The sequence below is a fragment of the Triticum aestivum genome, chromosome 1B (genome assembly GCF_018294505.1).
Source record: "Triticum aestivum cultivar Chinese Spring chromosome 1B, IWGSC CS RefSeq v2.1, whole genome shotgun sequence".
In the NCBI taxonomy this organism is placed as follows: domain Eukaryota; kingdom Viridiplantae; phylum Streptophyta; class Magnoliopsida; order Poales; family Poaceae; genus Triticum; species Triticum aestivum.
Window position 1 is genome coordinate 336,738,745 of NC_057795.1, and position 13,219 is coordinate 336,751,963.

The 13,219-nt window shown below is 44.4% G+C and overlaps 2 protein-coding genes and 1 pseudogene across 2 annotated transcripts; 2 read left to right on the forward strand and 1 right to left on the reverse strand.

The window, feature by feature from the left end:
- Positions 1–1,182: 1,182 nt before the first annotated feature.
- On the forward strand, positions 1,183–3,240 carry LOC123122591 (reactive oxygen species modulator 1). The gene is made up of 3 exons (XM_044542815.1): positions 1,183–1,398; positions 2,305–2,342; positions 2,855–3,240. The coding sequence occupies exons 1-3, from the start codon at positions 1,323–1,325 to the stop codon at positions 2,966–2,968; spliced, it is 228 nt and encodes a 75-aa protein (XP_044398750.1). The 5' UTR covers positions 1,183–1,322; the 3' UTR covers positions 2,969–3,240.
- Positions 3,241–4,119: 879 nt separating this feature from the next.
- On the reverse strand, positions 4,120–6,910 carry LOC123122584 (UPF0415 protein C7orf25 homolog; annotated as a pseudogene).
- A 37-nt stretch (positions 6,911–6,947) lies between these two features.
- LOC123122575 (CDT1-like protein a, chloroplastic) lies at positions 6,948–11,756 on the forward strand. Its single transcript, XM_044542792.1, has 8 exons — positions 6,948–7,151; positions 8,447–8,799; positions 8,891–9,010; positions 9,092–9,320; positions 9,709–10,374; positions 10,892–11,069; positions 11,174–11,261; positions 11,370–11,756. The coding sequence occupies exons 2-8, from the start codon at positions 8,462–8,464 to the stop codon at positions 11,425–11,427; spliced, it is 1,677 nt and encodes a 558-aa protein (XP_044398727.1). The 5' UTR covers positions 6,948–7,151; positions 8,447–8,461; the 3' UTR covers positions 11,428–11,756.
- Positions 11,757–13,219: the final 1,463 nt, after the last annotated feature.

Consider the following 13,219-nt stretch of genomic DNA (forward strand, 5'->3'; position numbering starts at 1 on the left):
GTGACAAACTTTTTATACATCATGTATTTTTTCTATACTTAGAACATGACAAATCCTTATACACCAACACAACAAATTAATCTATTTTCGCATGACAATTCTGTAGCATTCGCAGAGAGTGATTTTTTTAACAAACTAAAACAATTTGTTCGTTCCTACCTGGCTGGGGGAACGACCGTTCGCTTGGTTTACCCCAGGAAATGTCGTATGTGTATTGACATCCATCACCTTTTTAATTAATGATAGAAAGGATACTACAATGTCGTCTGTCATATGAAATCCTATAACAGCGTGTTTGTTTGGAGGGAGTTGCCAATAGGGAATGGGAGTTTAAGGTCTATGGGAGTTAAATTCCTTTGATTGGCTCAGGTAAATGGTAGTTAGGATGGGAAGAGGAAGGGGAATTAAGAGGTCCAACTCCCTTCAATCTCTTCCCTGGGAGGACCATGTAATTAAGTGTGGGAGTGGGAATTGACGTAAAATGAAAAAACTGTTCGCTCACGTCCTGTTGTTCAACGGCTGATGAAGCGCTCACTTTTCTAATCCAAACTCGCGTATCGTCAACAATTCCCAGTCCTGTAACTCAATGTAGAATTCCCACCGATAATTACTACCACACACCAAACATGGGAATGGGACTAATAATCTACTTCCCAAATCTAATCTCTTCACAAATTCCCCCTCGTAAACTCCCATGCCCAATCCCTCAAGCTGCCAAACACGCTGTAAGTAGTTGGAGGACTTTCTTTCGTTTCTAATAAAAAAAACTTTTTCCTTGATATCTCAAAAAACATAAATCCAAACCCATAATGATTGGGAATTTTTTTAGACAAGTTTCAATTCATTGTGCTACACATTATTACTCCCTCCGTTTCTAAATATAAGTTTTTGTAGGGATCGGACCACATACAGATGTATCTAGATGCTTTTTTTACGGATTCACTCATTTTACTTCGTATGTGGTTTATAGTGGAATCTCTCCAAAAACTTATATTTAGGAACGAAGGAAGTAGTGAATACTTCGATTCCAAGAAACTTATACTCCAAGAAAATATATTTTTACTCCTCCAAGAAAACATTTTGGTTTAGTTTCGCTCCAAGAAAACTTAACTTGTGCAGAAATCAGACGGTTCGTATCTAACACGGGCCCAAATCCTACTGAAATAAAACCAAGGCCAGAGAGGTAGCCCGAAGCCCGAACAGACGCGCAAGGCAAGCAGCCCATAAGCAGACGCTGGTCGAATCAGACTATACCAAGCAAGAAACAGAAGGGGCCGTGGGGAACGGAGGAGAGCGGCGGCGGCGGCAAGGGAGGAGAAGCGATGGCTAGGGGCGATAGCTGCTTGGCGCGCATCGGCGCCGGAGTCGCCATCGGCGGCGCGGTCGGCGGAGCCGTCGGTAAGCTCCTCCCTCCCTACCTAAAACCCTAAACCCTAGCTGGCCCTGTGCCAATCCGCCCGGTGCTGGTTCGATTTCGCTTCTAGGCTTTGGTCAAAATCCGTTCAGGGCCAGGACTGATTCGTGGGGTTAGTTGCTGATCTGCGACATCCGCCTAGTAGGTTCGGGCTGTGATGTGGGCGCATGAGCTGTTGCGTCTGGTAGGAAATCTTGTTGTATGCTAAAGTAGGAGATTTCCTCGCGGTGGAAGCAGACGTCTGTGACGACTTGATGCTGAACATCTGAAGGCTGCTCGCTCAAGTGCTGGGCTTTTATTGTCGACCCCTGTCATAGGTGTTCGACTGGTGGTGGTGGTTAGGAATTCGGGCCACTGGTGAGAGAAGATGACTAGATCTTCTTGGTTCCTTTTTGACGAGTAATATTATAGGGTCATTGATGCTAATGTGAAGTGCGTGACAGATTAGAATATTCAGTTTCTGGCCTTAGTTACAGTTCTGGGCTTGATAAGTGATAACAAGAAGTTAAAGACTTTTGATGTTGTTTGGATGGTGTATCTTGGCAACTGACGTTGACAAAGTAGTAATAGCTCCACTCCTGCTGTTTAACAATGCTCGTGGAAACACAACAGGTTAGATATGCTGCTTAGTCATGCTTTTGGACATTGGAGACATAACTGGCTGTTTCTGCTGAACAATTAGCGCTCTTATGGATGCTCTCAGTATTCTTAGTTTGCTCCTTCAGCTTAACAATTCTAGAGCTACTCGCCTACTAGCAATCTTTTAATGAGCTGCTTATTGCTGTTTTTTGGTTTGTGTTTTCTTCTTAGTTTTCGGAACTTCAAGTGCTAGCGTAGGATATGAAATTAATATCATGGAATTAATGGACATGTTCCCCCATTTTGTGCAGGTGCTGTGTATGGGACTTATGCCGCTATCAGATTGAGGGTAATCTTTTTTTGCTTTTTTTAATACCTGAGCTACTTTGTGGTAGCACGCCACCACTTGTTTTTTTGGTCTGTATTGTCATGCCATACTTGATGTGTTAAAAGTTCAGAAATTACTAGTTTATATGGTGCTCAAAATCAGTATATTAGAAATTTAGCGATTGTTCTGCTCTTTATCTTTAATAATCACAACTCTTATCTTTCCACCTCAGCCCACCTCATATCTTTTTTTAAATGATTAACTTCAAACTGCCTGCGCAAGTCAACAGTTAGTATTTGAAACTTGAAAGCTTTCTTTAATTAAACATGCTACTATTCAACGCATAACACACTGAAAACTTACATCATAATCCTGAAAAAAAAGGCAAGTAAGCATTAAATTTACCAGGTTATAATTTGCTGTATGAAACACGTCACTTCACCTGCATTGTTTTAGCTGATTTAATTTAATCTACGAGCAAATGGGTCATTGAATTTGTGAGTGCTCACCGGTGTGATCTGATTTTGTTTCAGGTCCCTGGGCTGCTGAAGATCAGACACATCGGACAGGCCACCGTTGGCAGCGCTGCGGTATTCGGGCTTTTCCTGGGAGCTGGGAGCTTGATACACTGTGGGAAAAATTACTAGATCGCGTCAAGTTACCTCTGGTTTTACTAGGTTTTAAAGGATTGCCTTATCTTAGGTAAAACATTTGTTTGATCTTGAAGGAACAGTGGAGTTCTGCTACTATTTACTCGGTCCTGGTTTTTGATATGTTTGCCCTACTGTTGATGTGGAAATAAAATCTTTCATTGTCTGTATGAGAATTAAGTGGTGAAAGCATGATTCATGAGAAAAGAACGTATTGTTGTATTGAAGTCACTTTGTCTTCTTAGTAAAAGAAATAAACCATTTTCTCCTTGACATTGAACGGGGTGAGGGGCAGCTGACGTTTTGTTGATGTTGTGTATATCAGCTACTCCCTCTATTTACAAATATTCCTAAGATGTTCTGGACTACATGCATACCAAAAAACACCAAAACATGTCTATATGGAGGGAGTACTAAATCCAGGCAACAGTTGCGTCTTGTTCTAGAGGTCTTGTTCTTTTTAACTTGGTCGTTTACTTATAATTAAACAAATTGTCTATTACGTACTCCCTCTGTCCCATAATATAAGAACGTTTTTCAAGCGACAATCAAGCTCATGTGTGACTCCATTTACTTCCGGGACACAATGCTTGATTGTCGCCTTGCCGAACAGGCTCAAGCTGCTGGCACTCGTCGGTAACCACAGCTCCTGTCGCACAGTAACCTGAGGGGTTCAAGATTGTTTGCACGATGTCTGTTGAATCACATTCGATCACAAGAGAGAAAAATACAGATTATTCGCAAGCTCGAGCCCCTTCATCAATAGGCAAATGCCTCCATGGCCGGGGCACATCCATAGCATGTTCCACAGCAGTTCGAGGCCGCAGGCCGCAACGAACGCCCTGCCACAGGCGCCGGACCCAGCATCCACGTGGAAACTAGCGTAAGATTGTTTAAGCCTTGTTCGGTTTAATGCACGTAGGATTGAGGGGGACTTTGACTTGCAAGGAATTTAACCCCCCTCGACCCCTTCAAACCTCTCCAAACCAGCAAACTAAAGTAATATACACACAGCACTGTTTCAGCCTATCAATTCTACTACTCCCTCCGTACTGAAATATATGTCGCTAGAGTAGTTGAACCACAGCTACTCCAGCGACATATATTTCAGTACAGAGGCAGTAGCTAGTAGTACAATCTTATGTACAGAGACATGAGATATCCATTATGTCTTGTTATCTGCCGTTTCTAAAATATAAGGATCGACTGAACTATGACTACAACACACGCTGGTTACAACTTCAGGACTCTTACATTCAGTTTGGAATACTTAAACTATGGGGTTATCTGCCTTCACAAGCCGATCAGGGCACGAGGTCTGTGCTCGATGGTCAACAAAGGCATACCAGACTGAAACAGCTCTTACGAACCCCATGTTAGCAGTCAAAGTGGGAGCACGCCAGTGGTCACCTGTACCAAAAACAACCTTGTTCTTCATGGCAAGCTTCCTTGTTGTTGGAAGATCCATCATACGTACTGAAGGACTGTCTGGCACAATTCTGCAGGTCCAAAAGCACTTGCTAAGTATGCGGTAGATGACTGACCGGGACAAACAGAATTCAAGACTATTCACATGCATAAAATTACTGTACATGACAATAAACGATAAACAGAGACAAATACAATTTTCTAGTTTAGCAAGATAATGCTATATGTATGGCTGCATATTTGTGCGACCAAAGAGAAAGCTTAGTTGATCAATAAGCCAACAATGAGACAAGAATACCAACCTAAAGCTACATGAATACTAACAGTCAGCAAGGTGAAATGAGTCAAATGACCATCATGAGATAAAAGGGTGAACACACTGTATCCTTCTTCCAGTACCACAGCACAATGACGGGATTGAAATGGAGAATGGAAATACCAGTCTGATAATGTAGGGTTCACAATCTCATTTATCTCCCAATATATTGCTCTCTAGCTTACATATAGTGACACAGAAATACAAGTAAAGGTATGAAAAGAAAGGGCCTAGTCAACAACCAAGAAAACAATTTAAGAAGCAAGCTTGTCGACACCAAAATATTTGATACAAATAGATTGGAGTAAATCCCCTTTACGTGAAGTGAAGTAAAAATAAGAAGGGAAAATGACTGCAAAATTAGAAGCAGAAAGAAACTACGGAGTAAATCTGCTGCAAAACAAAGGCAGACTATGGAATCAAAACTGAAAACTAGAGTTGATACTAGACACATAAAGGGCCATTAGTGTTATCTAATACTCCCTCTGATCCCAAATGTAGGTCGTTACATGAACTTGACCAGATAAAGGCAGGTCATGTAATAAACATTGAAAACTAGAGTTGATGCTGGAGAATTAAAGGCCCATTAGAATTACTAAATATAAAGGTGTTATGGCCGCATAACTCACAGAAACAAAGTTGTATAGGAAAACTCACATAAGTTGTTTCAGTAATTGACTTGCTCTTGTTTTCTCCTCTGGCCCACCACACATTGAAACAATTTCGTTGAACTCTGACTTAACCGCTTCACATATGATACATTTCTTTCCGTCCACTGCTTTCCCCAGCTCAACAAATATTGGAGACTGGAGCTCGGATTGCGCCTAAAAGAAAGTATGAATACACCCTATTAAGTTTCAAACAAGATTTACAGCTCCTGTTGGCACATAGTCCTCTACTTGTGTTTTCCAATAAACAGGTTTCACTCATTGCAATAGATACTATGTACTACTTCTGAATTGTGCTTATCATGTTCTGTGGACTATAGCAATATGTTGTAGTATATGCACTTTAATATTGTCGATATTTACAGTCAAAATCTATCAAACAACATTAGAAACTCGAAGTCAATTGTAACTAGATGAACTAGATTATTTATGAATACTCTTCTAGGTTGAGAATCAAATGTTTACAAACCTGATCCATGACGAACTTGTAGTTGCACTTGAACCTGGCCCTGGTCTCCGCCACCGGCGCACCCATCAGCTTCCCCACCCCGCCATTGCTGATACCTGATACTATCGCAATAAGAGCCGTTGTGTCTAGATTCACCATCTCAATGGAGTTCATCCTCATCTTCCCCATGAAGTCAGCAAACCAACAACCCTCCAATTGGTCACCGCTGCCCTCCTCCACCTCCTCTACGTCTCTGCGCGGTGGCGGTAACAACACTTCAGCATCACCATCCACCACTTCAATCTCGAACGCCCTAAAGCGCCTCATCTCCTCATTGGGGTGGAAGCTGACGGTAACCCAGCCGTCCTCCTCCTTGTCGTCCTCGGAATCGCCAATGAATTCCGCTAGCAAGTCGATATCTACGGCCCCGAACTCCTCGGCGAGCCCCAACACGATGTCCGCGCCGACGCCACGGGCGAAGGCCAGTAGCAGCTTCTCGGGGCGGGTTGCCGGCGGAGCGGAGCGCGCGGCATCCAGCACGGCAGCGACGCGGGAGCTGATGCCCTTGCGCGGGACCCACTGGAAGCCTGAAGGGTTGCGCGCGGAAAGGAGCACCCACGCGGGGCGGGAGCGGAAGGCGCAGGCGAAGTCCACGCCCGGTAGGGGCGAGAGGCGGGACGGCGAGCGCACGGCGGGGTGGGTGAGGAGGAGGTGGAGCGCCCCGAGGTGGGGCAGGTTGGAGGAGAGCGGCCTGGCGGGGTCGGGGTGGTTACTCGAGGCAAGGAAGCGCAGCTCGGCGGCGACGAGGCGGAGGAGGGAGCGCAGAGCGGGGTGGCGCGGTAGGGACGGCGACGCGGCGAGGCGATCGTGCAGCGCGCGGCACCGCGCCCGCGCGAGCTCCAGCTCGGTGGGGCAGGCGGCGGCGGGAGGCTCGGCCATTTTCGCTGCGTCGCTCCTCTGCTCCAGGAACAGGAGCCGGCCGGATTCGCGTCGAGTTGGGGAAGAACCAGGCGTGGGTCGAGGCGGGCCGGCCCAGTTGCGGCGGAGGCCTTGGACCTAGTTGCCGACTGGCCCAAAAGAGCCGTCCGTTCTGGCGTATAAAAAGGCCAGGAATGTAACCGTTGGGCTCGGGTTATTTTGAACCGCACTGGCATTTGGTCTCTTTCGGCCGCTTCCCCCTCTTCTCCAATAGTCCAATTCCCACCCCCCAAACGACGAACTCCCGCCGCCGCCGGCCGCTCCCACGGCGAGCTCGCCCGCCCGAAGAGCCGTACCTCGCTAGATCCGAGACCGCACGGGCTTCCGGATCTCGGTTCGCCGGTACGTTTCTCTGGATCTACCCCTCTCCTTGGTTTCGCGCATACCGATTTGGTGCCGCCACCATCCATGTGTGCTTCGTCTCGTCGATTCGGTGTGTCCCGTCGTTTATGTTCCGTGCGTTCTGCGGGGTGGTATGTTTTGCGAGCGCCATGCCTTGTGGTGGCCGGAGTCGCGCGGTGATTAGTCCGGCCACTGCTCAGGCTATGCTGTGACGCGCCGTGGAGAAACGCCTAGGGTTTGTGGTATTTGTCAGATTCCGTTTAAAATTGGAATGCTACGCTAAATTTCCCTGTCTAACTTTTGAATCTTACTCTGGGGGAGCAACAGGTAGTTGTTGATATTTTCTCTCTCTATTGTTCAGCTCTGGTTGTTCGTCTAGTGATGTTTTTGCCTGATAAAGTTGTAGTTCGTAGTGGATATGCCCAGATTTTTCTATCCTCTGGTTAACCTCGCAAGCCGTCGCAAAATTTGGTACCAATAGAACTTGGGCACTTATCATATTTAGTGGGTGTTAACCAGGAGTTTGGAACCTCCTAGGCTAGAACTACTTGCCAAAATGCGTGCAAGGTTTGGCTCACACCACAGACCACACAAGAGGAAGTTTAGGGTTCCTCTGTTCTCTCACTCCGTAGTCACATCTCTCTTCAATCCTTTCCTCTCTGCTTCAGAGTTTTCTGTTAAGCTCACAGCAAAACCAAACCCCTAGTTTTTTAGAACTTATATACCAAACCCCAACGTTCCTCTCTCCCATCCTTGCTGCAGGTGGGCTAGCATAATTTGGTGCTAGTTTACATTTCAGATATATTTACACAAGTAGAGACTTTGCATCTGAAATTCTGAATTTTTGTTTGTAAAGATGGTTTGTGTTGGAGCCATGAGGACTAGATTTTATCGGTGTGTCGTCAGTAATTTAGTAAACCTGGGAGATACTATGACTAAAGAGGTTGATATAGCTATTTTCTACGTTTTCTTAGTGCTCTACTGTACTTTTTATCATAGTTCAAAAAAGCGCTAGGTGTTAATTGTGCGTTTTGCCACCGCCTCGCGCTTTACTGACCAAAGCGCATGCTTATGTGCAGTTATGCACAGATTAAGCGTAGTTATGCGCAATGCGTTTTGCCAACGCCTAGAGCCTAGGCGTGCTTATGCGCTCGCTTAGGCGCGCCTTTTTTAACTATGCTTTTTATTGCAACTTACCAATGTACTTGTATGCAAGCCCCATTCGTGCTCTGTTTGATTTTAGAACACATTACTGTAAGAAAGATGTCTAATACATCATTAGTCCATTATTGTAGTGCTTGGAGCTGAGAATGGTCGAGGGGAAAAGTGTCCAAGTTGACCTCGAGAAAGGGCTTAATCAAATGCCTAATGATAGCAACTCAACTAGCCCTGCAACTATGCAGAAGATGAAACCTGATATGGATGATTCTGGGAGAAGAACTGAATCACCAACTCCAGAGAAGCCTGAGTCTGGAAGGGAGGAGATTGTTGTCAGCTCATTGGCAACTAATTTACTTTCAGAGAGGTACAAGGACAGATTAGCTGAGAAGCTGTTGGGAAATGAGGATGAAACAGACGATGAAGATGATAATGACATTGCTTTGCCTGATGGCAGCCAATCTCCAGTTTCAAATGAACTTCTTGAGAAGTGAGACATTTTTCTATTTTCATCTCATATATGATGCATCCTTTTGCTGCCTAGCCTTGATTGTCTATTGTTCTTTTTCTAACAATGTCAGACACAAGAATTTGCTTACTCTTTTCAACCGGATGGAGAGTTCTATAAGGTTGCTGCGCCTGAGGAAGAAGATGACTACATTTACCAACATTGCAACCCAGGTGGAAGTACTCACTAAGAGGTATTAATGACAACGAGAAATGTCTGTCTGTAAAATCATTATCCATATATTGGAGTCTGATACGATTGTTCTTCATTGCAGAAAGTTCTTGTACTCTCATTTGGCCCAGATGAAGCATTTATTCCCAGAAGCAATCCAGATAAATAGGATACTCTTGCATGATCAGAAAAGCCTATGCATGTATGCTGACATGGAAATTACACTTCTGAAGGACGCTGTGGAATGTAGCAATCCTCAAGAGTCTCCAGCCATTGCAATGTGTGAGGCTTTTCGCTCAAAGCTTTTATGCTTCTTGGGATCTCATCATAAGGTACTAAACTTGGTTCAACTGCTAGTTTTCCTTTGTTTTTGTATGACACACTCTGTAACTTGCTTGGAGCACCTCAAGACCTCTCAATCGCAGTTCCCAACAGCTTCATCGTCTGTTTCATCCTCAAACTTACTTGGTTCCTTATTTTTATCTCTAATAGTTTTTGCTGTATGACATGTCCTGTAACTTGCTTGGAGCACCTCAAGACCTCTGAACCGCAGTTCCTTATTTTTCATCTTTAATAGTTTTCGCTGTATGACATGTCCTGTAACTTGCTCGGAGCACCCCAAGCCTCTCAACTCTAGTTCCTTATTTTTCATCTCTAACAACCCTTTTTGTGGTCCTGATAATTTTCTTAGCATTCTTGTTGGAATTTTTATGTATGCAGGATATCGATGTTCCTGAGGCCACACTACCAGAACCCTTTAATTTAAGGGAGGAGCTATATCTTGATGCACTGCATAATGGCCATTCTGCTGAAGGAGTTCTTGAATTTTCCTCGGAAAATGGATTTTCAAATGCTTCTCACTTCCCACAATCTTTTCAAAAACTTATGTCCCAGAAGAGTATTACTAAAGTTACTGAAAAGACTCGACTACTTTCTGATCCAGTAGAAGTGACCTCCCTGGGTGCTGATGATACCGGAGGTCCAGATAGAAGCTCTAACAAGCATGTCTCAGTTCCAGTCAATACCAATATTTCTGATACTCCAAGCCGCCATTCGATCTCTTTCTGTGAAAACAGTACACCAAAGCAAGTCATCTCAAATTCACCATCGATGGCTGAAACACCGGCAATGCAGACACCAAAAAGGCCATTGCCCACTCCAGTTGCGAAACATGAAACCTCAAGTAGACATGGCTCTGAACCACGATCTACCAATTCAGCCCGCAGATCACTAATAATGTTCTCACCATCAAAGTTTGATGAAAGCCCTTCTGATCGTGATCCTGACACTTCAAAACTTGACAAGGATGGGGTTACTTCTATCACAGAACCTGAGGTTACAACTGGAAAATGCCTTTTCCCAGAAGAAACATTTACTTTTACCGTGGTATGTCACTTTATTCTTATGCCTGGATATATGTGTTTTTGCATATGGGTTAATGCATACTGGAAGATGAATTTCTTAAATGCCATCAGGAATTGCATAACTACATAACAGATATGTTTGCTGCATTCTCATTCATTTAAAATTTTGACTGTGCAATGCATCATATATGTCATTTTGTTCTCATAAACATGATTCTAGTATAAATTGTACCAAATAAACCTCTTAGCGAGTAAGAAGGTTGGCAGTGTACTAAACAATTCTGCAGTAATTTTGTTGTTGAAGTAATGCCAAAAGGTATATTCATTTGCTTTAAAAATTTATGCTTTGAAATTACTCAGCATTAGAGTACTGGTAACTAGCAGTAAAATGCCAATTATCTTGTGATATCATGACCTGAGCTGAGGCACACTGCAGGGTGTAAATGCACTGTGTAAGAAAGAATGTACTTACCTAGTCATTGTTGGTTATTATCTTCATTTTCCATATTTCATGTACTTACCTAGCACCTTACTTGCAGGAAAATGATAACAAAACCAATCAAGTATCCTCAATGAATTCCCAGGAAAAGCTAGATTCTTTACGTGTCACATTCGACATAGTCTGTGGTATCTCTGGATCTACCAAGAATTCACTAATCACTAAGCAGGAACTCTTTCACAATATTCTTGCTAATAACTTGGAGATAGAAGAGACAGGTACATAGTTGATCTAGCTGCTCCAACCTTTCTGTACTCAAATCTTTCTCAAAGCTGTACTTATTGTCCTTTCTCTTTCCCATGTCTGGCCTGTCACTTAACAGGAGAGATAGAAGAACAATTGCATATCTTAGAAGATCTCTCTCCTGATTGGATATCAAAGGAGCTACGTGGTGGAGAAATTCTTTACAGGCAAGCCCCATCTGATGTTTTGTTTATTAGCATAATTTTATGTGTTCTGTAGTTATAAATGTTTTATTGAAGGCATTAAGTATTGACACCGTTTTTTACCCATGTCAGCATTAAGCAAATACCAGATCAGAAGTCAGTTCGGGAAAGACTCACAGAAGTCATTTGAGATGAGACAATCTGTGCAAAGCCGAAGAACCTAAAAAAAGCTGTATGTGCTGATTTCTCGGGATTTGACCAGCATATGGAATCATCTGGATTGCACATCGAGTGCTTTACTGAAATACTAAGCATCAACAAGCACGGATAATTTCTTCATGCTTTTGCTGAATGGAGCACTGAACTCTGGTTGCTTACCATTTGCTGAATGCTGTAACTTAGATGCAACCGTGCAAGAGAATCTCTTGCACGCTGTTTTCTATGGTGTTAACTGTCTTTGGTATCTGCACTGTGACCACTTAAGTTACTCCTGCAAATGTGAATGATGTGTTTGTTATACTTGTTCAGCATCCCTTGGAAATGATCCTACAGCTTTCTCAAGCTTCTTGTATGTTTTGTGTTTCCAAATTCTTTATGCACCACACTGCTGACTATTATATGCTTGAAGGTCACGCACACGAACTTCTCATGCGTGCTAAACCATAGGCTGCACTGTTTATGTTATAAAATCACGCAATCGTATAAGACATAATCTGACAATGAAATTTATATTACATGACACCCGACCGGCAAAGTGGTACGAGCTCAGCCAGCAACCTGCGCCCACCTTTGTTTTGAAAACGAAGGTGCTCACTCGTCAAACCAGGTGATGCCCTCCATGCTGACATTCTGGTCGAGCCCCAACGCGTTCCACACTGCTGGAGAGGCGTCGACTATGTTGTTGGTACATGGCGGTTCGTAGTTGTGATCGTCGTCACAGCCATACATGGAGTCGCACTCGTCCACCACCTTGGCGTACACGGAGTTGCCATTGACAGTGATCTTGATACAGTGCCTGCAACGGGCCATGTTCTTGAACCAGCCGGTGGACAGCGCGACAACCATCTCCTCATCGCTATGGTAGGCATTGTCACACTCCGATGGGCCGCCACCGTCCTTGCCCTTCTCAAAGCCGTTGAGCGTCAAGACGGCCTTTGTGGTGGCGGTGACCGGTGGGGAGCAGTGGTACTGCGGGTATCTCTTGCCGTCCTCACAAGAGTCCGGGTCATTGCTCTTCTCACAGTTGCCCAGCAGGAAGGTAGCCACTTGCACGACAGACACCGAGACCCGGGCGAAGTGAGGATGCGATGTAGGAGGTGGAGAGCGCCACCAGCAGGAAGATTGCCATGGTGGCTAGAGCTTTCGCGGTAGCCATCTTAGTTGCTGAAAACTCTTGAACTGTAGCTCTTGCTGCTACACTGGTTTGTTTGCCTCTTGTTGATTGCGTGGTTAGACCTGAGAGAGCTGCAGGGCGAGAGTGGATTTTTGGAACACGGGTGTATTGAAGGACTTTATTTTAAATACTTTGAAAATCACATTTAAGGTTTCAGAAAATTCTGAAAAAAAATTCTACGTGATCATATGGATGTATATTACACATGTGTAAAGTTTGGTGATTTTTTTTAGAAAAGGAGGTATACCCCCGGCCTCTGCATCTGGACGATGCATACGGCTATATTATTAATTATTAACACTAGACCTTACAAAGTCATACAACAGAAGACCAAAGCCACCGTCTAAGCAACATCTGTCGCTACTCCTATCCAGTTGATGAAGGGGCGCTGATAGTCTCGGCCTAATACCAAACAGACCTCACAGCCAAACCTAACATCTAAGACCTGAGGTCCCAGCCAGGACGCCTGCCGGGTATGGGCACCCACCAGTCCTGCGTGCTCCTCAACCAGGACGCCTGCCGGGTATGAGGCCGCCGCAGCCACCTGCCACCAATCCATCTTCAGAGCTGTACTGCTGCATCGACCTTG

Excerpts from the sequence above, each read along its gene's own strand:
- LOC123122575 (XM_044542792.1), top strand. The coding sequence starts at position 8,462 with ATGGTCGAGGGGAAAAGTGTCCAAGTTGACCTCGAGAAAGGGCTTAAT. Across the intron at positions 8,800-8,890 it reads TCAAATGAACTTCTTGAGAA|ACACAAGAATTTGCTTACTC; the intron begins GTGAGACATTTT and ends TAACAATGTCAG. Across the intron at positions 9,321-9,708 it reads TCTTGGGATCTCATCATAAG|GATATCGATGTTCCTGAGGC; the intron begins GTACTAAACTTG and ends TTATGTATGCAG.
- LOC123122591 (XM_044542815.1), top strand. The coding sequence starts at position 1,323 with ATGGCTAGGGGCGATAGCTGCTTGGCGCGCATCGGCGCCGGAGTCGCC. Across the intron at positions 1,399-2,304 it reads CGCGGTCGGCGGAGCCGTCG|GTGCTGTGTATGGGACTTAT; the intron begins GTAAGCTCCTCC and ends CATTTTGTGCAG. Across the intron at positions 2,343-2,854 it reads ATGCCGCTATCAGATTGAGG|GTCCCTGGGCTGCTGAAGAT; the intron begins GTAATCTTTTTT and ends ATTTTGTTTCAG.